General features: G+C 43.4%; 1 protein-coding gene across 1 annotated transcript in view; it reads left to right on the forward strand.

Moving 5' to 3' along the window:
- The window catches only part of atg7 (ATG7 autophagy related 7 homolog), a gene marked incomplete at its 5' end in the record, with an annotated part of 143,863 nt that overhangs the window by 27,933 nt on the left and 88,924 nt on the right, over window positions 1-27,006 (forward strand). Inside the window, 6 exon segments of the mRNA XM_079510388.1 lie at window positions 928-1,049; window positions 3,289-3,379; window positions 3,642-3,786; window positions 4,374-4,532; window positions 22,127-22,321; window positions 26,161-26,406. Of these exon segments, the coding sequence (XP_079366514.1) occupies window positions 928-1,049; window positions 3,289-3,379; window positions 3,642-3,786; window positions 4,374-4,532; window positions 22,127-22,321; window positions 26,161-26,406 (958 nt within the window).

A 27,006-nucleotide genomic window follows, 5' to 3' on the forward strand; every position in this document is an offset into this window, starting at 1 on the left:
GTTCATGCTATTGTTTATCGTGTGTGGGTGTGTGTGTGTGGGTGTGTGTGTGTGGGTGTGTGGGTGTGTGGGTGTGTGGGGGACTGGCAGCGGGATTACATATCATGAGACATGAACTAATGTACAGTACAGTATGTATCTTTGTCTGCTTAATACAGCATTGTATACTATACAGTACTGTGTGTGTGTTTGTGTGGGTGTGTTGATTGATTGATTGATTGAAGTATTTATTAACAGTTTGCATAATTACAGTACATTTCAAGCACAACTCTCAATACAAAAACTGTTAACTGTGAGTGGACGACACTTGTTTACAAGAGGGTCCACCATTTTCAATTCATCACAACATTTAGAGACGTACAAATATACACTTCTATATAGCCAAAAACAGGAAATCATCATACAGGAGGTAAAAAGGGGGAAAAGAAACATATAAAGTGAGGGGGGGGAAAGGGGTGGGTGGGGTTTTCAGATTTTACTGGGGCCAGTTTCGAATTACAGCCGTCCGTACCCCTTTGAGAGCGGTTTTGAAGCCGGAGTCAAGGGATTCACATGTCTTAATGACCGTTGGTAGGGCGTTCCACATTTTTGTGGCATAGGAGCGAAATGAGTGATTTGTGTGTGTGGTCCCCCGATTCTTGGGGTCACGATTCGATTCAAAATCGAAATTCGAAAGCATTTTTTTTCCAGATTCAAAACTATTCTCTATTCAAAATGATTCTTGATTCAATACTACAATACAATACAGCTGTGCTGACTAGTACTGACTACAATAACTTGAAAATGACTGAAGACGATGTTTACTGTGATTAGGGTAAGCTTACATTTCATATCACAAACACCATGCAGTGAAAACTCCTTTAACTGTAAGCAGAAAAAAACACCCCTATCCGTGTGTGTGTGTGTGTGTCTGTTTTTTTTTTTCAGGGGTTCCAAACTGGACGTGGTGGAGGTGTTGTGTTTCAGAGACAGAACCCTTCAGGGAAGCCGCTCAATTCTACACAGCATTTTATTCCAGGTCAAACTGCCACAAATCTCCCTCAATACAGGTAAACCCTCTTTTCCAAGTGTCTGTTTTCACAACTAAATGACTACTGCATGAGATGAGTACACAAATTAAATGTAGATTTATTTATTTATTTTTGCTGTTGAAAACCGGTTAAATAATCTGTATTATTTATTTCGAGACCGTTCCGATACCGATATCACCTCGACATGAGCGAGAGCGCTCTCTCTCTCTCTCTCTCTCTCTCTCTCTCTCTCTCTCTCTTTCGCTTTGTCTCTCTCTCACCCCAATCCTGACAGCGCTCACACACACACACACACACACACACACACACACACACACACACACACACACACACACACACACACAGAGCAGTGAGTGAAGAGGCTGTAGGACTGAAGCAAAAACACAGAGGCCGGAGGAAGCTCTTTGATCTCTAAAGCTTTTTGCTGAGCTGATGCGTCTCTTTCTTTATCTCGTCAGGAGGAGTCAGGAGGATGTGTTCATTTTTAATTAACCCATAGATGCTGCATGGAATGACCTCACACTCTACCACAACCTGCACTCTTACAAGTCTGTTGGTGAGGGCATTGCAACATCAGCCATGAAAGCACTGCAGAGGCACCTCTGGTACCTGACTCCTGACATGCTGCCCCTGGCACTCTTCAGCACCAAGGTTCCAGCTGATGAGCGACGTGTACTTTCGGATGCCATCTTGGATCACAAGCCAGATGATCTTCCCATGCTAGCCCCACAGCAGCGCTTTGGCACTGGTTTCGGCAAGCCAAAGTTTCCAGTCCTCTCGCCGACCACCAGGTTGGCTGACCTTGCCAACCCAGACTGCTGGTTCGGTATGCACCAGCTGCCGATCGATCCAGCATTTATCTCACTCAATGTAGAGGATTGGGCTACCAGTGCATCATTCCAGGCAGGTGTGGTGACTGGTGAATGTGCGTGCTATCAACGTCGTCAATGACTGCGCCGAGCATGGGGTCAAACTCACAACAGCCTTTGTGGCAGCAGTGAAGAGTGAGCAAGATCTGCAGAATGTGCTGCAAGCAGTTGAGCATTACCGCTGTGGGCAGCCCAATCTTAGCTGCTGCAAGCGCCGGCTGAACATGAACACAGTGGAGGACTAAGACTCCATTTTCAAACATTTTTCAGTGATGATTTAAATGACAATGTAATGTTTATTGTTAAATAAACACATTTAGCTCTTTCCAATAACATCTCCTCAAAAACTATTTGTTGTATTTTTGATAAATTGACATGTCATGTTAATAGAAAATGTGAGTTATAAAAGCACCGAAAATGGCACCTTTTGGCATTTTACCTAAATTCCACATGCTGCGTTGGACCTGTAAATCTGAATGAATTTTCCCCAAACTTTGCAAAGATCATTTCTATAGCCGTTGGAACAAAATTCCAAAAGAACAGATTGACAATTTGTTGTTAAATTTTTTGCATTGAATTTTGATGAACCCTAATACACATGCACACACATGCACACACATGCACATACATGCACATACATACATACATACATACATACCCAGGCTACCCAGCCGATCGCAGTACTTGCACGCTCTGCTGCAAGTACTTTCAGATGGGGGTCCTTGACGTGAAAATGTTTGAGAACCACTGATTTACAACACAATAATTCTCCATATTTTTGGGCAAGACTGACGTCATCATCAAATACCAGAGATCCACAGAGCCATGCCGTCTTTTTGGACCCTGTGTTTCTCAGGGAAAAAGGGATAAAATTGCTTAATACTGGAGAACATTACATTGGATGATTTCCATGTCTAAAGCTAGGAAAGCAACTCTACATATCAATATAATGTATTATACCTGCCTCCTACTGTTGTCCCTCCACTGGGTAAAAAGTAGGGATGTCCCGATACACTTTTTTTGCTTCCGATCCGATCCCGATACCTCAATTTCTGTGTTAGCCGATACCGATACCAGTGTCGTGATCTCATGTTGTGTTTATAGCTATCTAGCTATATATCTGGTGTTGTGTTTATAGCAGACTCCTCACTCAAATGTGCACTTGCAGTTTGGGGAACTCCAAAGCAAACTCCACATGCCCCAACATTTTATTTACCTGTCAGTGTCAACCCCTTACCCCTGTGTCGGATCGGTGGTTAGACTGGCATATTTGCAGATACCGATATGACAAATAAGGGCCGATCCGATACTTTTCCCGATACCGATACAGTATCGGGACATCTCTAGTAAAAAGCAGTGTTTCATGGTTGACGTGCTGTCGTTCTCAGAGTGCCCCAAGAGTGTCGGCTGGGAGAAAAACCCCAAGGGGGCCATGGGACCCCGGATGGTCAACCTCAGTGAATGTATGGACCCCAAACGGTAATCTAAAGCACTGTTTCCCCAAACAGTGGGTCCCCTTCTTTTTTGTTGCCTATACATTTTGTTTTTAATTATTATTTCAAAACCTTTTCAGAGAACATTAAAAAATAAACTTTTTTTTTCATGAATTCAAAACAAATTCAATATTCCCCCCCCCCCAGTAATTTCATTAAGACATTAAAGAAAAGTCTTAAGAAATTCCATGAATTAGAAAACAAATGTTTAATGTTCTATCTAACTACTCCATCTTGTTTCTCTCCAGTCTGGCCGAGTCGTCGGTGGACCTGAACCTGAAGTTGATGCGGTGGAGGCTGGTGCCCTCGCTGGATCTGGACAGGGTGGTCCGCACCAAGTGTCTGCTGCTGGGGGCGGGGACCCTGGGCTGCAACGTGGCCAGGACCCTCATGGTGAGTGGGGGGGCGGGGACCCTGGGCTACAACGTGGCCAGGACCCTCATGGTGAGTGGGGGGGGGGGGGGGGGGGGGCGGGGACCCTGGGCTGCAACGTGGCCAGGACCCTCATGGTGAGAGAGGAGGAGAAAGTGTTAACAACTTGGCCAGTCTAGTCCTGGTTGAGGCATTCAAAGTTTTTTTGCTTTCAAATAGAACATTTATTGTCTCCACCAGGCCGAAGAAATCTTTCACAGACTTTCCTACTAGGCTGAGGAATATATCCCACCCTTTTCACATTGGCCTGTTATAGCGCCACCAACAGGTGGATTTTTGAAAAACACATTTTTGTGAACAAAATGCCTCAAATCACCCAATTGCCATCCAAGTCATAAGAAGAAATGTCACCCTATTCACATTGGCCTATTATAGCGCCACCAGGAGGCCACAACCGGACCTGCCCTGGTGGAGACCTGTGCACGAGGGGCACTTTTTCTAGTTTTTTTTTGTCTGTTTTGGTTGATTTTTCTCTTAATACTTTAATTATTATCAGACTATCAAACATTCCAAATGGAGCTATGCTGTCATCTTCCTCTCTTCTCCAGGGATGGGGGGTGAGGCAGATCACATTCGTGGACAACGCAAAGATCTCCTACTCCAATCCAGTGAGGCAGCCACTGTATGAGTTTGAGGACTGCCTTAACGGAGGCAAATCCAAAGCCATGGCTGCCGTCGACAGACTCGGCAAAATCTTCCCTGGAGTGGTGAGTAGTTAAATAATAAACCAATCAACCCCCGTGATATTTGCAGCCTAGGGGTTTGTGTCATAAGAGTTTTTTTGTTTGTTTTGTTTATTCTAGCTTTACGATCGCATTTCGGTAGGATTGGTGGTGCTGGAGCTGTTGATAGCCAAACCAAACCAAGCAGATAATTATTTGCATATTGATGCTGGAACTCATTACTTTGCTTAATTAGAGGGTGATCTCTTAGGAAGATATGTCAGTTGATTAGCATGGAAATGAAAAGACAGTGTCACAATCATGGCTGAGGTTTGGTGCAATGGGCTACATGCAGTTATGCACACAGAATAACTCTTCCTACTTCCGGGCCACTTCCCTACTTTCTTTACCGATGATACTAATCAAGGTTCTGTTCCAGTTAGTGTGCAGTGGTTCTCAAACGTTTTCATTTCAAGGACCCCCCCATAACACTGTGGAGTGTACAAATACCATACAATACGACACAACTTTATTGTCAGCTTGCACTGAAATTTGTTTTGCGTCTCATGACGTCGCCGTTCCAAGATACAGACAAGACATACACAATACATTACAAAAGATACATTACAGGACACGAATCACAGACAGGAACAAGAACAATAGAGGGTATGCGCGTGACATCATCGTACCTGGAAGTTATGCGGGAACGCCCACTGAGTGGCAAAAAACTACTTTCTGGCCTTGACAGCCCATTCATCCAAACAGAAAAGTCCTGTCTAATTGCATTAAACAATGTTAAACTCACCAACATTGCAGCAGTACGAAAAGCTTGAATTATCCTCTTTTTATCGGCAAAGTTTTTGTTTCATAAAAATCCACCATAGAAACGTTTTGAGCTACTTTCTGTCAAGAAATGCCCTGCATTTGATTATTTTTCTAAGTGTCAGAGTTTGGAAGTGCTTGTTTTCAATAACACAACATTTTGCTGCCTCCTGCATTATGTGACATTTAGAAACAGGTGGTACGCAGGACGGTTGAGTCTCCAACAATGTTTTGCCACTCAGTCTAGATGAGGGGGGCGTGTCCTGATGGGAAAATCATGCATGTGCATACTCTCTATAGAACATATCCTCTTGATTTTGGTTTAAAAGCAGAACGGAACAAAAGAGTTATTTGGTCTGTTTTTCTTATATTTAGGGACTCTAAACCGCCTCATGGAGGGCAACAGTTGATATTCATCATTTAAAACATGTAAGGGGTCAGAGGAGATACTCTTCGCCAAATGGACCCTTACTGGTCCATTTGGTTCCATTTGTACACACTCAGAGTTGCACGCCCGTACACTCAAGGACACTTTGAGACCCACTGGGGTAGCAGTGAGTGTTTCCAGTGAGCCAACATGGAAACAATGGAACAATAGCAGCACCCAAACTCTGTTTGACCTGAATTAGTATTCTAATTCTACATTAGTAATTTAGTATGTAGCAGCAGTAACACTTGGTAGGGATTTCTTTCCCCCAAATGGTGTGTGCATAGAGCCCATTGAAGTTCATTAAACACTTTGAAATACATAATTTCACACACAATGTCTGTGTGTGTAATTGTATGCAGATAGTGCACAGTAGAATGATTAATCTGCCTTTTGCCCCTAGTAGCGGAAAAAACTATTTGTTTTCGTTTTGTTTTTTTTTTGCATGTGATTAATAATTTCTTTTGCCGGTAATTGTTCAAGATGCTAACTTGATTAGGCCCATTATGTGCTTATTGGCCAGGGTAGGCATAAGGGTCTATATGGGTGACAGAATGGCTTGAAATATTTCTGCCAATTATGCAGGAATATAATTAGCCTCCTTAGCGTGGGTGCGTGCATTTGTGTCTGTATGCGTGTGTACGTGCGTGTGCACGTGCATTCAGCATGACTCTTCTAATTATTTCGACGTGTCACCTTCATCTCTGAACACACAGCGTGTACTGTGGCTTTTTGTGGGTGAAGAATGGCAGGAAAATCAGAGCACAGACTGCATAATAGGATGTTCACACCCCCTCTAGGCTTCTGACCAAACAAGCTGAGAACATACTGGCAACCAGCACAGAACTTTCTCCTGCCCAGTCAGTCGTGGCCCAACGTATATTCTATTTTACACAGAAGTGTTGTTTTTGGCATCAAATTTTGGTTTTAGTCATAGGGCAGTATTATGCGTGTCTTAAGTACCAGGTCTTATGACTTAACTTAAGAACTGGAGGCGTGGTCAATGCTGTTTGGCCACTCAGAATAGCCAAATGGCATTGATCACGCCTCCAGGTCTCACAGTTTAATGCCGGATAACACTGCCTTCCTTTAACGGTTAATTCCTTCTCTCCCATGTCTGTATATATACGTGTGTGATAAGAAAAAAAAGACAGCAGCCAACCAAGTACAGTACAAAGTGAAGCATCATAAAGTGACATCATCATAAAGTGCCATGAGCAAAATGAGCAAAGTGCTAGTATGTACGTACTGTATGTATGTAGTATGCAAAGTGCTAGTATGTACGTACTGTATGTATGTAGTATGCAAAGTGCCTGGATGATACCGCATGACAGCTGTGTCCATTCAGCTTTGATTCCTGAAAGAACTGCGCCACCACCAAATAATAGGCCACACCCACTTAATCAACTAATTTAATTGGACACAGGTTTGTTTAATTTATAAAAAGGAATGTCCAAAAAAGAGTGTTATGAAATTTGAATGTGCTATTGACTGTCTGTGTTCTTTTTGGAATTAATGAAAATCCGCCTATAGAGGAAAATAACAATGTCAAAAAATATAAAAAGCTGCTACTATGGAAAGTATCTATCAATTAACTTATATTGACCCTATAAACAATTTAATATAGGTAAGGTTTTGCCGCCTCTTCGGTACCGATATCTCGGTATCTCTGTCCTATAAGGACTATAGGTACTAAAACATCATCATCATCATCACCACTTTTGCTTTTTTTTAATCTTCTTTCGGCAGCATTAACTGCTCGGATCGAGGCAGGGACAAAGGAGAATGTGTACCTTTGTACCTGACACACAAGCGAAGGCCAGAATCTTTGGCAGCCGCATATACTCTGAACTGAGTGGGTGGGCACAATTTGAGCGGATGTTGATGGCTTTGTTGAGCAGACAGCTGCTCAACAAAGCCATCAACATCCGCTCAAATTATATCCGCTATTATAGAAGAAGACATAAGGCTCTCAAATTCGATGCCAGCAATTTTTGAAGTTCACAATTCTCCCAAGGGAATTGTGAACAAAGGTTACCGTACCAACAGATACAGGAGGAAGAAATCCATCATGATTCATCAATGTGCGCGTACCCCCATAGGGATGCACTCATTGCTTGTTTTCTCCGAAAAATACTCCAAAGTTGTTGTTTTTGTCCAATCCGCCCGACGTTCAGATGTAGTGTTGTTCAACAAAAAACCTTCTTTTAAATCGTTTTTTATTTTATTATTTTGTAAAGTAAAGTAACTTTTCAAGTTACTTTTAAAAAGTAAAGAGTTATAGTTATAGTTACTTATCTAAAAAAGTAACTTTTTTTAGGTAAGTTACTTTACTTTACTTTATGAAAGTAACTTGAAAAGTTACTTTACTTTACTTTAAAAAATAATAAAATAAAAAACGATTTAAAAGAAGGTTTTTTGTTCTGTCGCACAGTAAGAGAAAAGACAACTCCCTCCTAACATTATGAAATGTAGTGGAACAATAAAACATGTTCAGAAATTTTGACAGGCATCTTTATTGTAGCCTCAACTTGCCTTCAAAACAAATGGTGCTGTGCAAATTTGCAATATGAAAAATAATAATAATAATCAAATAAAAAATGAGTCCATATAGGCCTATCTGCAGTGGTAGAGATATTCTAATTCATCAAATGTATTTTTGAGCTCATCTTCCATTTTAGAATATTCACTGTTCAGATATTTGGAAAATGTATTTCTGCACATTGGCCCTGCTTTCACTAGTATTTTGCTGACCAGTGCTCTGAAAGGGACAGACTCCACCGTTGAGGGGAAGCATTTCCCCAACAACATACCTGGCAAGTGGCAATCATTTTGTCAAGTTGACTCTTGGTGACATGCCTCTGTGGCGATTTAAAATCGATCTTTGTCTGTTTTGGTGATGTGAGGCAGCCTAGCTCAGGGGTTCTCAACCTTTTTGGCCGGGGACCCCCGGAAATGCTTTGGCAATGTCTCGGGACCCCCGCCCCGCCCCCTCCCGACCCCCAATATAAATTGACTGCTACAATAACCTTAATAATAGAGACAATACACCATAAATAAATACTGAAACCAGATATAATCATTAGGGAAGGTGTATGCATGTACTATGTGTATTATATGTAAACTCTTCATTTCCACTTTCCAGCCATTCAGTTTTTTTTTTTTTTTTAATAATTTGGGGACCCCCCAAAATAATTTGGCGACCCCCCCCCCCCCCCCCGAGGGGTCGCCATGAGCTAGTCCTGGCCTAGCTCATGGACTGATTTAAGATGCTTTCTTAGATTTGCATTGTGGACAATGCTTTCTGTCCGCCACATAATTAGCATTTTCACCTCAATGCTTTTCTTGGGGGGAGAGGGCAGCCCTATCACTGTGCCCGGGGAGGTGGCCAAGGGTCCCCGTTAGCATGCAACGGTGTGCAAGGCTAACGCACGGCTAACGTCAGGCACTGTGCTGCGCAGGAGGGACGCAGCAGTAATAATAAAGGCAGTACGGGGAATCGAATCACACACAGCTGGGACACTCCATGGCATGTTAAAACATTTCCTTGACCCGCAAGTACTCAAATAATGCTTGTATTTCCAACCCACAAAGCATCCGATCTTGCTGTCATCCGCATTTGCCATTGTAGCGTGTGGTAATAATGTTCGTTCAACCGGCGTTTTCTGTGTATGCGTTACGAGGGTTTGTGTGTCTGAGTTTAGAACCGTTTACCACAGCCATACAAAAGACCCGCCCTACTCTGTCAGACTGTCTCTGATTGGCTTACCCTGAAATCTGTCCCTACGTTAGCCAATCAATTGATCCAGTTGCTATGTAACGCCCCCTCCGTCACCACCAGCTATGGGAAGTAAAAACTTTTGTCCGTTCACCGCAGTTCAAACCTCCATAAGTCGGAATCCAGGAGAGCTGTCCTTGGTGGATCTTCAGCCATCCAGGGACCGATATCCCATCTCCGATTATTTGCAGGGTCATATCTGCCGATACCGATTCTGACCGATTTCCGATAGTATACAGAGGACCACAATGGAAACAAGCCTAGGCCCTATAGGGGCTTAATTGGCCCAAAGCCTGTTAATAAAGTATTCAATCAATCAATCAATCAATCAATTAATAATAGCATATACACTTTTCCAAGTGTCTGTTTTCACAACTAAATGACTACTGCACAAGATGAGTACACAAATTAAATGTAGATTTATTTATTTATTTATTTTTGCTGGTGAAAACCGATGAAATAATCTGTATTATTTTGAGACCGTTCCGATACCGATATGGCATTTTTATGGCAGATTCCGATTATATGCTAGCGATTAATCGTACATCCCTAGTAAACCGTGTGCGTTTATTTATAATGCACTTTACATTCCCCAGAATCTCAAAGTGTTACAGTAGACAAAAATATAAAAGGATAACGTGGGGCGGCGGTGGCTCAGGGGTAGAGTGGCCACTAGGGGGCGGCGGTGGCTCAGGGGTAGAGTGACCACTAGGGGGCGACGGTGGCTCAGGGGTAGAGTGGCCACTAGGGGGCGGCGGTGGCTCAGGGGTAGAGTGACCACTAGGGGGCGGCGGTGGCTCAGGGGTAGAGTGACCACTAGGGGGCGGCGTTGGCTCAGGGGTAGAGTGACCACTAGGGGGCGGCGGTGGCTCAGGGGTAGAGTGGCCACTAGGGGGCGGCGGTGGCTCAGGGGTAGAGTGACCACTAGGGGGCGACGGTGGCTCAGGGGTAGAGTGACCACTAGGGGGCGGCGGTGGCTCAGGGGTAGAGTGACCACTAGGGGGCGGCGGTGGCTCAGGGGTAGAGTGGCCACTAGGGGGCGGCGGTGGCTCAGGGGTAGAGTGAGCACTAGGGGGCGGCGGTGGCTCAGGGGTAGAGTGACCACTAGGGGGCGGCGGTGGCTCAGGGGTAGAGTGGCTGGATGGTAACCGCAAGGTTGCCAGTTCGAACCCGGGCTCCCCCAGAGTTGGTGTCGAAGTGTCCTTGAGCAAGACACTGAACCCCTAATTCAGGGTTCCCCAATAGGCGGGCCATTTGCGGCCCGCGGAGCGCCCCCTTGCGGCCCGCGGAAGAATTTCAATTTCAATTTTTTTTTGGGGGGGGTCCCAGATATAAATGGCATTAAATGGGGGTCAGTAGCCTATGCATGTCAAACTGGGCATCCTTTTCAAATGGGGTCCTGCCCTGAAAATGAATTTTCAGGGCAAGACCTCGACCTCACGCGTGCGGACTCGGCCCCCAGCCTGGTACCCTAGTCAAAATATGGCCCTCGAGGAAAATTAATTGGGGAACCCTGCTCTAATTGCTCCTGATGTGCTGGTTTGTGCCTTGCATGGTTTCCGCCGCCATCGGTGTGTGAATGGGTGAATGTAATGCACAATCTCTGTAAAGCGCCTTGGATAAAGGCGCTATATAAATGCACCATGTACCATTTATTTACCATTTAACGTGAGAGCATGGGTCAAGGAATAAATCAGTGGGTTTGGGGGGAAGCCTTATTAAAAAGGTAGGTCTTTAGTGAGGACCTATTATATGAAGATGGGTTGAAAAGTGGTGAAGTGGTCCTTTCAGTCACTTTCACATTACTGCAGTGTCTGTGCTGTCACTGCCGTGTGCACCTGGTCCTCGTTGGTGCTCGTTATCTCAGGCATCAATCAAGGAAATTAAGCAACACAAAAATGTAGTCTCTGTGACTCACCTAGGGGCCGCAATCTGCATTCAAAGATTTTCCTAGAAGCTTTGACATTGGTCGATTTGCCTGTCTGCTTCCTGATTGGTTAGTCATTGCAATGCTGATTTTACACTGGATCTCTTGTCCACTAGTCCCTTCCTAACATTTTAGTCTAGTTTTTATTTGTTGACGAAATTGTCACTATATTTAGTCTTAGTTTTAGTCATCGTAGCTTTGTTTTTATCTAGTTTCATTTAGTAAGCATTTTTATCATTGGACAGTTTCAGTTGTAGCCAGCTTTGCTGTGCCTCGCTGTCTCTCTCACTCACACACACACACACACACACACACACACACACACACACACACACACACACACACACACACACACACACACACACACAACCAGATCACATAAACAGATTCTGGAAAGTCGGGGCTTAATGCAGGTATTTTCTTCACCACTTGAAACCTTAATTACATACTTTGTTGTAATCTTTGCAATGGTTTACATTGTCAACGTATGTATATGAGAGTGAAAACAGAACACACAGCTTTTACATTTGTCTAGCTTTTTCTGGCACTTTGTTTTGACCTCATATCCTGTCTACTATTCACGCACACGTGCACACTTTCCGCTATGCTGTCTCCACCAGTACGAATACAGCGAATCTCTTATACACCAACATTGTTTTTTTTTTAGGAAGCATTTTTGTTCGTATAAGAACAACAGCTTGTGCAAAGAGCTCGTGACGGACACTTTTCATTCACACCCACCTGGACTTAACCCATTTAGGCCTGACATCGACATTTTAAAAATGTAACTTTTCTGAAAAACCTCATGTTTCAATATCAGTGGTTCTCAATATTTCAAGTCAAGGACCCCAACATTTATATGTAATTGTCCGCCGACCGCCATCTGAAAATATGTTGTTCCAGGGACCCCCCAGAAGCAAAGATTTGAGTTAAAAACATTCGCTCTGAAATAATATATTCAAAGATTTGTGCCACATTTTCACGATTTTTCAAAAATAGCAGACCTACAAGCTCATAGCGCGGCACCGAGTGCCACGCTACGAGCTTGTAGGTCTGCTATTTTTCAATCGCTAAAGTATAACATAATGCTTAAAACACCAAGAGAGGTTCCCGCCCAGAATGGTTTAAGATTGCTACTATGAAGTATACCAGCATTGAAAATTGCTGCCTTTCTCCAACAGGACGGCAAAAAATAAAAAAATACCAGTACATTAGCGTCTTTGCATGCGAGTAATGCTTAAAACACCAAGAGAGGTTCCCGCCCAGAATGGTTTAAGATTGCTACTATGAAGTATACCAGCATTGAAAATTGCTGCCTTTCTCCAACAGGACGGCAAAAAATAAAAAAAAATACCAGTACATTAGCGTCTTTACATGCGAGTGAGTAAAGGGTTTTTGACCCGCTGTCTATCTGAAATGGAAGCTTTAATGCTTTAATGCTCCTGAACCCAGTGAGGTTTCAGCATTTGCGTTTGAATGGCTCACCTCGCCAGCCTCACAACCGGTGCCTGATAATTGATATTTCCCAGTTCCCGATGGAGATATCATCGTGTACTGTGAGAGCCGAGGGTCATGAGGAAAGAACAAAAAGACCTGGCACGCTCAACCACTTCCCTCACTTCCTCTCTCACTGCAGACTCTCAGAAACAGCGGCCCGCCTTCCTCCGCCGGCCCCGGTGTCAGTCGAGTGTCATCATTAATCAGTCACAGTCGGCATCTGCAAGATGCATCTGTCAAATGTCTTTCTTTCTATATATATACTGTATATACACCTCCCTGCCTACCTTCAACCTGGACTCACAATTCTGTCTCTAACCTAGAAACTGAGGACGATTTCTCAGCTTTCATTTTTTTAAGTCAGTGAGTTTTTTTAAAACTATGAAGTTATGCAGATCTGCGGGATCACCGATAGAAATGGCGTGATTCCTGACTTCATGTGGTGGATTAGCTACATAGTACAGACAGACATGGACGCCTCATGCAGAGGCACACCATGTAAACCTTTGTCTACATAGTACAGACAGACAGACATACATCTCATGCAGAGGCACACCATGTAAACCTTTGTCTACATAGTACAGACAGACAGACATACATCTCATGCAGAGGCACACCATGTAAACCTTTGTCTACATAGTACAGACAGACAGATAGACAGACAGACGCCTCATGCAGAGGCACACCATGTAAACCATTGCGGTCAGACGTTCCAAGCTGATTTCCATTCTCCGGTCGAGGGCATTGAGTCTTTCAAAGTTCAGCTATAGCCACAGACAGGGCCCCCGTTGCTCTGCACAGTTTGTTTACCACGGTGGGCAGCTTTGCAGCACCTTCGACATTTTCGACTGCTCCCCTCGAAATCTTCCGATAAATCAGACCGGCGCCCAGGCCCGAGAGCAGCCAGCCTGCCACCATGAATCCAATTATCCAAATATCTTCCGCGTCTTCAATGTTCAACACGCTGAGGCATAAAAGACCCCAATTCTGGTAATAAGGGTCTCTGACATACCCAGCAGAAAAATGTCCCCTGGGTTCCCCAGCTCCGGAATGCCTGTCCGAATTTTTTTTGTCGAATGCGCTCAAGGACCAGCTAATTAGTTCCATGTTTAGCCAGAGATTTAGACGAGAGCCAGTGTAGAGAGACACGTAGTAAGAGGTGGCAGGGAATGCAGGCAGGGAGGAAGAGAGAAAAGAGATGCGACCGCCTTTTTCAGAAGCCAGGAAGCAAAGGTCAAAATGGGTTAAGGAGGACCCTCTCGAAAATGAGATACTGCACTATATCTCAATGAGCTATTCCTAAATAAAGAATTTCAAACAATAATGGAGTGGACCGGTGACATGATTGGTTTCCAAAGCGTAGGTTTGCCAGTGTCTGTTCTTGCCACCATATTCTAGCACAACTATCTCTCATTTTGAAGTTCTCCACTACAATCAATAGTTGGAGGTCTACTCTCCAATAGTGTCTGTCGAATGGCAACATGAGACTAGCTTTCTACTACTTTGCCATCTATTCGTCTGATTTTCTGCCTGCCCTTCTTTCCGTGTGCTGCAAAGGGCATCTGTCCAACTCTCAGTCTGACGCACACAAGCCCCGGGTCCTGGGGAATGGGGAGTGAAGCCTGAATGTGGGCACAACAAGGAGTCCCAGAGGCAGTGCACACACTACGGCTGGTTCATGCAAGGTCACTACGTTAACGGTGTCAAAACAGGTTTTACGGTTTGGCTGTGGACAAAAAGGCCTGAGGTGGAATTTATAGTTTGCAATTTTGGCAACAACTTTGTCTTGTGTAGATTTTGTAAACAGACTGATCTGTTTTGAGAGTGCATGCAATTGTGTGTCTTGGACCAAAATAAGTTTGCAAGTAATCGATGTTGATTGTGTAAATTGTGTGTTTCACTTGCCTTAAAGCTGCTATAAGCAATACTATGTCAACATTTTTATAACCTTTTTATTTTTATTTTTTGTATTCAGACAGCTCCCAAAAAAACGTTAGTCTCTGTGACACATCTAGAGGACACAATCTGCATTCAAAGATGTTCCTAGAAGCAGAAGTCATTGGTCGATTTGCCTGTCTACTTACTGATTTTTCTAGGAACATCTTTTGAATGCAGATTGTGGCCCCTAGATGCGTCACAGAGATTTCATTAACATTTTGACATTATTGCTAATAGCTACTTTAAACCAACTCGCTAATGGCTATATTTCAAACCAAAACACAATTTAAGGAGTTTCAGTTTAACACTTTAATCTCTCTGGATCGGAGTTAGAAAATAAACATTCACTGGCTTCGTGCTCATGCTACCACCTTTCCCCCCTCCTTATATAGCGCGAATTTCACTTTGCAAATTGTGTTTGAGAGGGAAAGTTGTTATCTTTGAAATCACTGCAACAGCCTTCTCATTTCAATTAAGCAATATTACACGAGAGGGTGTGGGTTAACGTGATTATTGCCACGACAGTGATGCGGTAAGGAACGAGACGAAGTCGAGTTCCGCAAGCATCATTGAAGTGGAAATAATCACGTTAAACCACACCCTCGAGTGTAATATTGCAATTATACAACAGTTACCCTTAAAACTAAGAAAATTGCTGAAAAAATATATATTTTTAATGACAGATGTTGTCACTACGACCACAAATGTCCCAAGAAACTAGCTAGCCTAGCCACCGAGTTTGCTAGTGCTCTGGGAAAACAGAGCAGCTGAATTCTTTGTTTTGATTAGGTGGTGAATGGTGCTGGTTTGGTCCACGGCTAGAAGCCGTTTCAACCATCAGATTGCTTCCTCGAAACGAACTGTTGTATAATTTGACATCACACCTGTGTTTTTGACTTGATTTATTCTCCGTGAAGAGAATAAGGAAAGGAAGAGTGAACCTATGGATGGCGATGCCAATTTTTTAAATTTTTAGTTTTAGTCAGTCTCTTTGAATAGTTATAATTTAGTTTTAGCCACATTTTAGTCACCTGGTATGTTTTTAGTCTAGTTTTAGTCGACTAAATATCATAAGATTTTAGTCGACTAAATCTACAGTTGATTTAGTCGAACAAAATGTATTTTGGTGGGCCTTGATGCCGTCGTAATCATTGTTTATTATTTACTTGCTGAAAATAGCCAATCTACATAACAAGCCCACAACGTGTCGTAGTGCGACACGTTGTGGTCTTATAGATCGGCTGCGTGTGTGGTCTTATAGATCGGCTGCTTGTGTGCCAGAGCTGAGCACACACGCAGCATGGTGTCAGATTTGGCTTTAGTTTGGTGACAGGTCTTAGCTGCATTGGACTTACGGTACCGTGAGCTTTAGTTTGGTGACAGGTCTTAGCTGCATTGGACTTACGGTACCGTGAGCTTTAGTTTGGTGACAGGTCTTAGCTGCATTGGACTTACGGTACCGTGAGCTTATAGTTTGGTGACAGGTCTTAGCTGCATTGGACTTACGGTACCGTGAGCTTTAGTTTGGTGACAGGTCTTAGCTGCATTGGACTTACGGTACCGTGAGCTTATAGTTTGGCGACAGGTCTTAGCTGCATTGGACTTACGGTACTGTGAGCTTATAGTTTGGTGACAGGTCTTAGCTGCATTGGACTTACGGTACCGTGAGCTTATAGTTTGGCGACAGGTCTTAGCTGCATTGGACTTAGGGTACCGTGAGCTTATAGTTTGGTGACAGGTCTTAGCTGCATTGGACTTGCGGTACCGTGAGCTTATACTTCCACAATGTTTCAGTGCTTTTATTTACTCACAATAACCTGTAGCAACAGTGCGCTCTCAATTCATCCTGTAATGATTTCCTGTTCGAGTCTTGATCAGCACTGATGAAGGCTATGTGAGCTGAAACACGTCCGATATTGGTCTCGGTGAGGAAAATAAAAATGAAAAGTGTTCTTTCATCATGTTCTGATGAAAATGATAGTGTATTTTTTGACCGTGCCTGCCAAGTGCTGTTTTAGTTTCTGTTTCTGGATCATTGCCAGGCAGGTCTATTAGGACAGGGGTTCTCAACCCGTGGGTCGCCCCCAAATAAAAATAAATACAATATTATTATTTATTTTTTTGCAACTGAATGGCTGGAAAATGGAAATGAAGAGTTTACATATACCGGTAGTACACATAGTACATGCATACATCTTCCCTAATGATTATATCTGGTTTATTTATGGTGTATAGAGCGTCGCAGTCCCGCCCCGTACCATGGCCCAGGAAATGAATCCCAATGCATTTTTCCCATAGACATTTCAAAAAGTATTTTTTGAAATGTATTTTGGTATTTTGGACCAACAAATCTAATTATTTGTTCGGCCCAAAAAATGTTGTTTGTTGTCATGATTTGTCACGACTCGAGTTGGCTTTGTCCGCGGCGTAAACGTCTTTAAATAAATACTTTCTGAAATGTCTATGAGGAAAATGAACGGAGAATCATTTCCTGGGCCATGGTAGGGGGTGGGACTGCGACGCTCTATTGTCTCTATTATTAAGGTTATTGTAGCAGTCAATTTATATTGGGGGTCGGGGCGGGGCGGGTGTCCCGAGACGTTGCCAAAGCATTTTCGGAGGTCCCCGGCCAAAAACGTTGAGAACCCCTGTATTAGGACACCTAGGGTAACCGGTACGGTCGCCCCTTTTCCATCTCACCCCACTACTCTACCTAGCTGTAAATAACAAACATAAATTCATGTTGGGTGATTATATAAAAGGTATTATCATATTAATTTATCATTGTTACGTTCACTCTGTATATCCACGGGCATAATAGCATGATGATGCCATTACAAAACATGGGCTACATGGAAGAAATGTGTTTAATAAAACGAAGTTAACTGCGAAGTTAACTGGTCCTAAATTAACTTAATTAAGCAGTCACCGTCTCTGTGTCATCTTGTTCTTTCTTAATTTTAGAGATAGACTACTATACAATCAAATCTGTATACAAGATAATTTCAGATTTCAGAGAGGGAGGGAAATACTACATTAACTGTTAACTACATTAAAACATTTCGCAGAGGCGAGTTGGTAAAGGAGCGAGTCGTTTGGTATTCTACACATTCACACCTAGTGGTTGGATTCGGTGTTACCGGTGTTGAGAAGCACGGTGGAAACGGTGGGGAAATTCTAGCACCGCGACAGGCCTATGTCAGTATATTTAGTCTCAGTTTTAGTCATCATAGCTTAGTTTTCATTTAGTTTCCATTTAGTTTTCGCCAGTGAAAAAAGGGTCTAAATGGGTTAACCCATTCAGGCCTGACGTCGAAATTTAAAAAAAAAAGTTTTCTAAATCATGACAATTTTCGGAAAGATTTGAGGCACATTTTAACGATTTTTCAAAAATAGCAGACCTACAAGTTCATAGCGCGCCACTCGGTGGCGCGCTATGAACTTGTAGATCTGCTATTTTTCAATAGCTAAATTATAACAATGTTTAAAACACCAAAAGGGGTTCCCGCCCCAAAATGGGTTAATGGTTAATGTGGTTAAACGCTAACGTGACATGGATGCGTTCCAGGTCTCAATGGATTAAAGTAAGTAATAATCCTCCTCTCTGGCTCAAGTTTGCTTCCTGCTGTTGTCAGTTTGGCCACCGTGTTGTGCCGTCATCATTAATTCATCTGTTCATCCATTGATCCCAGTTAATGACCAACTGTAGCTCTTCCATCTGCCAACTCAATACTTAAGGCCTCACAGCCGTGTTCTCTCATCTCTGTACGATAATTGTCCGTTATCGACTCTCTGGAACCTATGGACATCAAAGAGAATGTTATTTAAAAAGAAAAAAAAAAAAAAGTGCTATGCATCAAAGTACAGTAGGTAACATTTGTGATTGGGCTCCTACTCCAGTGTAACATGGTTGGAAAGGTGATGAATCTGGCAAACATCCATTTGATTAAAAAACAAGATGGGGTCTAATAACGGCTGATTAGCCAGAAATGTAAACGGCACACGGTTACAGTCAGACATTAAGGCTAAGAGGATACAAAGAAAAACAAGAAAAAGGTACAAAGCACGTCCATGCACATCCAATCCCAACTTGGGCAGGTGCAGGTGCAGGTTGCCCCCATTAAATGGCACTATATAGTTCAATGGAGGATCCTCTAGTGCCACACACTTAATTAATGACAGCCCAACAGCTTGATGGCTGTGTGTTGGTATTTGATTGGTATTTTAATTTTAACCCCACAAGCAGATGGCCTTTTTTGTATAAGGGTGAATCTTAACTAATGTATTTATGAAAATATGTAAAACAACTTCTGATTCATCTTGATGTATTGTATACAAGAACTTGAGGAGTGACATTTTTTGTCATATATTTATTTTCTATCATGCATTTGTCACTTTACTCTTTGTCAGCTTTGTGTACCATCTCTGACTTGTTTTGATCACGTGATTCTGTACACAGCTGTTACCCATTTCATGTGATCATGATTGACAAGAGGGTTGTATAAAGATGTGTTCCTCTGTGTTCATCTCTAGTCTGAGGAAGAGCATTGCACTCGAAACGTCACAGTCAATCTTTGTGCAAAGGCACTTTACGAGCATCGGAGCCCACAGTGTGCGAGTATCTTATTTTCTTTATCTAAAAAGAAAAACAAATCACACAAATAATAATAATAATACAAATGCAAAACAAAAGGGACAAAACGTCAGTAGTGAATAACACCTCCTTTCGTGATAGATGGGTTTTCAGACAGTGATTTACATATTTTAATATCAGGTTATGGCCCCATGTTTGTGCTATATTTGGGTAGTACCAAATCGTTGTTGCTTCCTCTATTATTGTGGCTGTGTCACTCCCTTTGGAGAAGTAGTACTCGGGTATTGAGGGCACTGCACTGCCCCTTTGACAATCTTAACCCATTCAGGCCTGACGTCGAAATTAAAAAAAAAAGTTTTCTAAATCATGACAATTTTCGGAAAGATTTGAGGCACATTTTAACGATTTTTCAAAAATAGCAGACCTACAAGTTCATAGCGCGCCACTCGGTGGCGCGCTATGAGCTTGTAGATCTGCTATTTTTCAATAGCTAAATTATAACAATGTTTAAAACACCAAAAGGGGTTCCCGCCCCAAAATGGGTTAATGGTTAATGTGGTTAAACGCTAACGTGACATGGATGCGTTCCAGGTCTCAATGGATTAACCCATGTAGACCTGAGGACGATTCTACAAGTGCCTTCTCCTCCTGACAGTTTTCTGAAAAACCTCGGTTTCTATGTCGGTGGTGCTCAATATTTCATGTCAAGGACCCCAACAATGATGTGTAATTGGCCACCGACTCGCATCTGAAAATATGTTATAGGGAGCCCCTCGGAAGCAAAGATTTGAGTTAAAAACGTTCACTGAAAGAATATATTCAACGATTTGAGGCACATTTGCACGGTTTTTCAAAAAATAGCAGATCTACAAGCTCGTAGCGCGACACTCGGTGCCGTGCTATGAGCTTGTAGATCTGCTATGTTTCAATAGCTAAAGCATAACATAACCCAGCAAGCCAAATGACGTCATGATGATGTTATGATGACGTCCTCTGATGACTCCAGTGACGTTCAGGACTAGGCCAGATCACAGCCCATGGGGGTTCAGTCCAATGGCGGCTCCTCTACTTCTATTGAGAATGGGGACAACCAACTGGGACAAGTCCTGGACCGGAAGTAGGCAGAAATGCATTGGACTCAGGCAACAGCCCAGCTTTAATGATCTTAAATCCCTTTATTTCAGATTGTTTTGTAGTAATCGTACAACATAAACATTAAAGAGACTTAAGTTGTTACTGTACAATACTTTAAAACAGTTGTCATGTTGCACACATGCTTAAAAATAGCTCTTATTTGCGCCGCCCTCGTTGAAAACAATGCATTTCCAACTCCAGCTTGTCTCAGTTCAGGCTGCATGAACAGCGCTCGAGCACTCGGTTTCTGCCCCATTAGATGGCGCTGGCCACCGCTAGCGTCCATCTAAGAAACGGTCAAAATCCCAGCGTGCACGCCGTCTTTATGGACATTATGGCTCGTCTGATGAGATGAAGTACTGTACCATGATCGGAGCCAAATAAAACATGAATTTGAGCTCCCACTAAACAAAACAATGATCAGCTCGCTAGCAGTGTTGTTTTTGGCAGCAAATTTAGTTTTTAGTTTTAGTCAGTCTCTTCAATAGTTTCATTTAGTTTCAGTCACATTTTAGTCACGTGGAATGTTTGTGTTAGTCTAGTTTTAGTCGACTAAATATTATAAGATTTTAGTCGACTAAATATACAGTTGATTTAGTCGACTGGTGGGCCTTGATGCCATCGTAATGACGTTTTTACACTTACAACGAGCTGCGACGTATTTGTTGATGAAATTGTCCGTATATTAGTCTTAGTTTTAGTCATCATAGCTTAGTTTTCCATTTAGTTTCAATTTAGTTTTTGTCAGTGACAAAAGGTAGTCGACGAACATTTTTCGTCTTAGTTTTAGTCGATGAAATCAACACTGCTTGCTAGTATGCCTCTGTGGGCCTCAGTAGACAACGCGGTATGAGTACTTTCAGTTCAGTCACAACAAGAGCTCTTCCTCTCTGCTCATGTTGCACATTTAGCTGGCACTCGGCACCTAGCGCCCCCTATGGGAACGAGCGTCCAAGTTGGGCGTCCAACTTCTGTTAACAAAGGAAATTCTTACTGCTGCCATCCAAACATAATGCCAGTATGACTTTAAACGGATTTTTAAATCTGTCTTGAGAAAGTAGAAAGTGATTGAATCTGAGGATGATTGAATCATGCTGTATGTATCATCAGCTGTTCATGATGCTAACTGAAGCATCATTCACATTTTCCTCAATTAACATCCATGACTTGCAATTAATGCAGCAAACTATTTTTGCACCGGGGGCAGATTCACTTTGTAAAGGGCAAAAGCAGACAGGATTCACAATGAATCACGTTCTTAAGTGTTTACAAACTATATATATATATATATTATATGCCAATATATTGGCATATAATTTGACTTTCTCCTCTTTTGAGGGTGAGTTATGGATGACAATTCCTTTGCATGGCTTGTTTAACTAAGCCATGTTTTTAGTACCTTACTTGAGATTTACCCTGAGATAGGTTGAAAATGGACTGAAGTTGTCCATTAATTAATAATGGACTGTCTGTCTCCCCCCCCCCCCCCCCCCCCCCCCCATGTTTCCATCCCTTCATGCAGAACGCAAAGGGCTACGAATTTAGCATCCCCATGCCGGGCCACCCGGTCAACTTCTCCGAGGCCACTCTTTCCCAGGCGCAGAAGGACGTGGAGCAACTGGAGACGCTGGTCTCCGAACACGACGTGGTCTTCCTGCTCATGGACACCAGGGAGAGCCGCTGGCTGCCCACGGTCATAGCCGCCAGCAAGAGGAAGGTAAGAGCCGCTGGCTGCCCACGGTCATAGCCGCCAGCAAGAGGAAGGTGAGAGCCGCTGGCTGCCCACGGTCATAGCCGCCAGCAAGAGGAAGGTGAGAGCCGCTGGCTGCCCACGGTCATAGCCGCCAGCAAGAGGAAGGTAAGAGCCGCTGGCTGCCAGCAGTGTTGTTTTCGTCAGGCATGACGATAACGTAAATGACGACGTAAATGTGACAGAAAATAGACGATCTACAAGCTCACAACGCGTCGCAGCGCGATGCGTTGTGGGCTTGTAGATCGGCTATTTTCAGCAAGTGAAAAAATCTGTCATTACGACAGCATCAAGGCCCGCCAAAATACATTTTGTTTGACTAAATCAACTCTAGTCGACTAAAATATTATGATATTTAGTCGACTAAAACTAGACCAGGGTTCCCCAATTAATTTTCCTCAAGGGCCATATTTTGACTAGGGTACCAGGCTGGGGCCGAGTCCGCACGCACAAGGTCGAAAAGGATGCCCAGTTTGACATGCATAGGCTTTTTTTTTTTTTTTCAGTGGCCACAAGGGGTCGCTCCGCGGGCCGCAAATGGCCCGCGGGCCGCCTATTGGGGAACCCTGAACTAGACTAACACTAAAACAATCCAGGTTACTAAAATGTGACTAAAACTAAATGAAACCTATTCAACAGACTATATGACTAAAACTAAAATCTAAATTTGCTGCCAAAAACAACACTGGATCACACATGCGCAGATTACACACAAAGAGAAACTCCTCCTGAATACATACAAATGCAAATTTCATAAGTTGATCCTAGCTGCGCCATAAAAGCACGAACTGCACTCAAACCATTTCCGTTACGTGTTTGCTGAATGAAATGGTCGATCTTCATATCTTCAGCATCGATCTTCATATTGAGCTTCCTCTTTGTTCGCTGGTGTGGTCGCTCTTCCTGTGAACTGGAACTTGGAACCTGGTACGGTACACGTGGGATCTGTTCCACAGGTCGTTCCAGGAAATTAAACATGTTGCCAGACAGTACCTGCCAAATTCTTCCGTGTATTCTTTGGAATCATATTAGTCGCCCAGGCAACATTGTGTGATTGAATATTATGTCAGAGAACATTAACCCATTTCGACCTGAAGACGATTCTACAACGATTCTACAACCCAAAATGGGTTAACCCATTTAGACCTGAGGACGCATCTGTGTCATATTATAGCTTTTAACCCATTTTGGGCGGGAACCCCTTTTGGTGTTTTAACTAAGCATTATGTTATACTTTAGCTATTGAAAAATAGCAGATCTACAAGCTCATAGCGCGCCACCGAGTGGCGCGCTATGAACTTGTAGGTCTGCTATTTTTGAAAAATCGTAAAAATGCGGCACAAATCTTTGAATGTATATTCTTTCAGAGCGAACGTTTTTTTTATTTCGACGTCAGGGCCTGAATGGGTTAAGAACTTCTAAAGCCTCCGGTGGTATCGATGGCACAAGGCAGAAAGTGCTCTCTGTGGTTGAGTGTTTTCGGGGGCCACAGATTAGGTTTTCTTTGGCTAGCTTGACCGAGAGGTAATTTGTCCAATTTCTGCAACATCATTGAGGCGGGTTTCCAGACATAATACAAATTGATACAGCAATTTTTTAACCTGTGTTCCCAAGAAATTCAATATAGTTTTTTTGTTTTTTGTTAATGCTTGTAAGTTTATTGTCTTGTAAGTACATAGTCTTGGGAAACTATGTTCTCCCACTTGTTTTTTTTTAATTTAGTTTGTATTTATTATAATTTTTATCCCACGATTTTGTAACCCATTTTTCACCCCTGTGTCAATTATCTAATGTGATCCTGGGCTCTACACACCCTCTGTCAACCTAGTCATGGGGGACATGGGGAGAGCAACGGACTTGAACTCATGCTTCCTTCATGCCTGAGGGTCCAAGTTGCTCCTTTACACCTGACAGGGGGGAGTTTCCCTGGTTGGACGTAGCGCGTGGAAGGAACACGTTATTCCAACCAGTTCCTTTCCCCTCCATCAGGCGCTCTGGCTGGCCAGGGGGAGGCATCTCCCGCTTGTTTCTGTAGAGTGAGGCAGCTTGATACAAGTTCACCACCTGGACATGACGCTAGTACATAAATGGTGAAAAGGAATGGTAAATGGTGCATTTATATAGCGCTTTTATCTAAAGCGCTTTACATAGAATGTTGCATTACATTCACACATTCACTCACACACACACACACACACGCACACACACACATATACACATTCATACATACACCGATGGCGGAGGCACCATAAACCTGCACATCGGGATAAATTAGGGGTTCAGAGTCTTGCCCAAGGACACTTCTACGCAAACTCCTATATGTCACAGGAATTTACCTACCTGCAGGTGCTGAGTGCCAAGCAGCACTGGGTATGATACGTTTAGAGTCTAGATGTCTCTGCCAATGATTCAACCTCCAACCTCCCAGTCTCAAGGCAGACATTCTATCAACCACAAGGTCACCGATCTGGTACAGATTGATGGGGAATCCAAGCTAATAGAAACTGCAGGCTTTCTATTCCTGAAAAGTTGCAAGGTGAAAATGGAAGTCATCGTTCTCACGATAGTACAAATCTAAACATTTTTGTAAAAGAAAATCTGCCTAACGATGATGTCACTGGTGGACGGGCTTCTGAACTGCCCACAGCCCTCCTATGATGAGACACAGACTGAGTAGGAAAATAATCGTGCCATTTTATCATGATTATTAGTGAGGAGTCGAGGACCAAATATATATGAAGATAGGTTGAAAAGTGGTGAAGTGGTCCTTTAACCACCACCCTATTGTAAACTAAACTTCCCCAGGGATCAAATATGCTAGGCCTTCTCCTTTTTTCCCCTTCTACATTACACCAAGTCTTTTCCCCCTTCTACATTACACCAAGTCTTTTTCCCCTTCTACATTACACCAAGTCTTTTTGGCCAATGTTCGTCCCAGAATATGGACGCTAGGTTTTTCATGTGGTTAATTTGCTTTAACATTATTCGTCGCGGAGAAAATGGACATGTTCTCACTTAAGACATTTTGTTTTGATGATTTGCAAGAGGACGACGGCGTCACTCCCGTGAAATAGTGTAATAGCAAGTATGAATGGGTACAGTACAGGCTTTAGTTCCCACACACTATTGGTCCGACTGTCATTGGAACGACAACCTACCTCAAACCCTAACCTAACCATAACCGCAAGCACGGGAGCAGCACAAGTTCGACCGCAATGTTATCACTGCATTAAATACCCAAAATCAACCGTTATCAGGACGTTGGAATGCGGCCAATATGGCCATACTGGCGTTGTGGACGGTGTTTGGCTGTGTTCACCGGGACTGCACAGTGGTGCAGACATAGCCTGGTCAAAGTCGGTTCCAACTCTATGGTCGAGGGGCATGGAAAGTAGGGGGGACTAATACTACCGCACATGCTGGGAGCCTACCTGAGAACGACAGTTCCTCCACATACCCTAACCTAAACATAACCGCAAGCGCGAAGCAGCGCAGTCACCTTCCGTGTCGCCTCCGTCATGGTCACAAAAAAGCAAACTCACCATAGTTTCACTTCCGCGTTTCCCCCGCTATCATGATTACAACATTCTGGCTGTATTCTAAGCTGCTGATCACCAACATTCTCTTGATTATGGGGTGATAACATTCGAAGCGGGTGGTTTCTGCGCGTGCATCCCGCTATGAATAATGAGGCTTTATCGTCTCCGTTTCTGTCTGTCTGCCTCCTCCCCCTCCTCTTCCTCTTCCTCGTCCTCCTCCTCTTCCTCCTCCTCCTCTTCCTCTTCCTCCTCCTCCTCCTCCTCCAGCTGGTGATCAACTCGGCGCTGGGCTTCGACACCTTCGTGGTGATGAGACACGGCCTGAAGAAGGCGTTGGCCAATCAGAATCTGTCCTCCGTGGACGGAGGAGACTCCTCCGCCTCCTCTTCGCCGTCCACTCCGGCGGCGGCGGCCTCGGCCAGCGCTGCCGTCGTCCCCTCGTCTCTGTTCTCCAACATTCCAGGACACAAGCTGGGCTGCTACTTCTGCAACGACGTGGTGGCACCGGGGGATGTGAGTACTGGTAGACCGCACACACGCAACGCACGCACGCACTCACTCTGAAAACTATTTGAGAATGTTCTTCTTATTTTGAAGCTCAAGGCAGAATGAAAATACAAGGTAATACTTCAGTTGTGTTTACATAAACAGAGAAGAGGAGGCACCGAAAAGGTGTACGGTAGGCTGAAGCCGAAGCTTATTTTGCCTAAAGAGTAACTTTGTTACTGACAGAACAAAACAAGAGTAAGAAGAACATACCACACAGCTTTTACGCTTGTCTAGCCCTTTCTGGCACTTTGTTTTGAACTCACATCCTGTCTTCTATTTTTGTATCCTCTTTCCCTTTTAAAAAGAAAAAATATATAGTTTTGTCCCTCCCTGACCTTTGGATTATCTATTCCAGCCAGTCACTCACTCACCCCCAGTTGAAGGCCACAGCAGAATGCTACTGAACCCTGTCCTCTATTCAAATGAAAACACCACACATCAAAGTTAATGTTGACATTAGTCTGCCTCTCACCCCTGATTCTGGGTCGTTGACTTGGCTAATAGTGTCGAGCTTCACTCACGGATGTTTGACTTTCGCATCAGCTGCCTAATTGAATATAACAA

This window comes from Electrona antarctica, assembly GCF_951216825.1.
Source record: "Electrona antarctica genome assembly, chromosome: 9".
Classification (NCBI taxonomy): domain Eukaryota; kingdom Metazoa; phylum Chordata; class Actinopteri; order Myctophiformes; family Myctophidae; genus Electrona; species Electrona antarctica.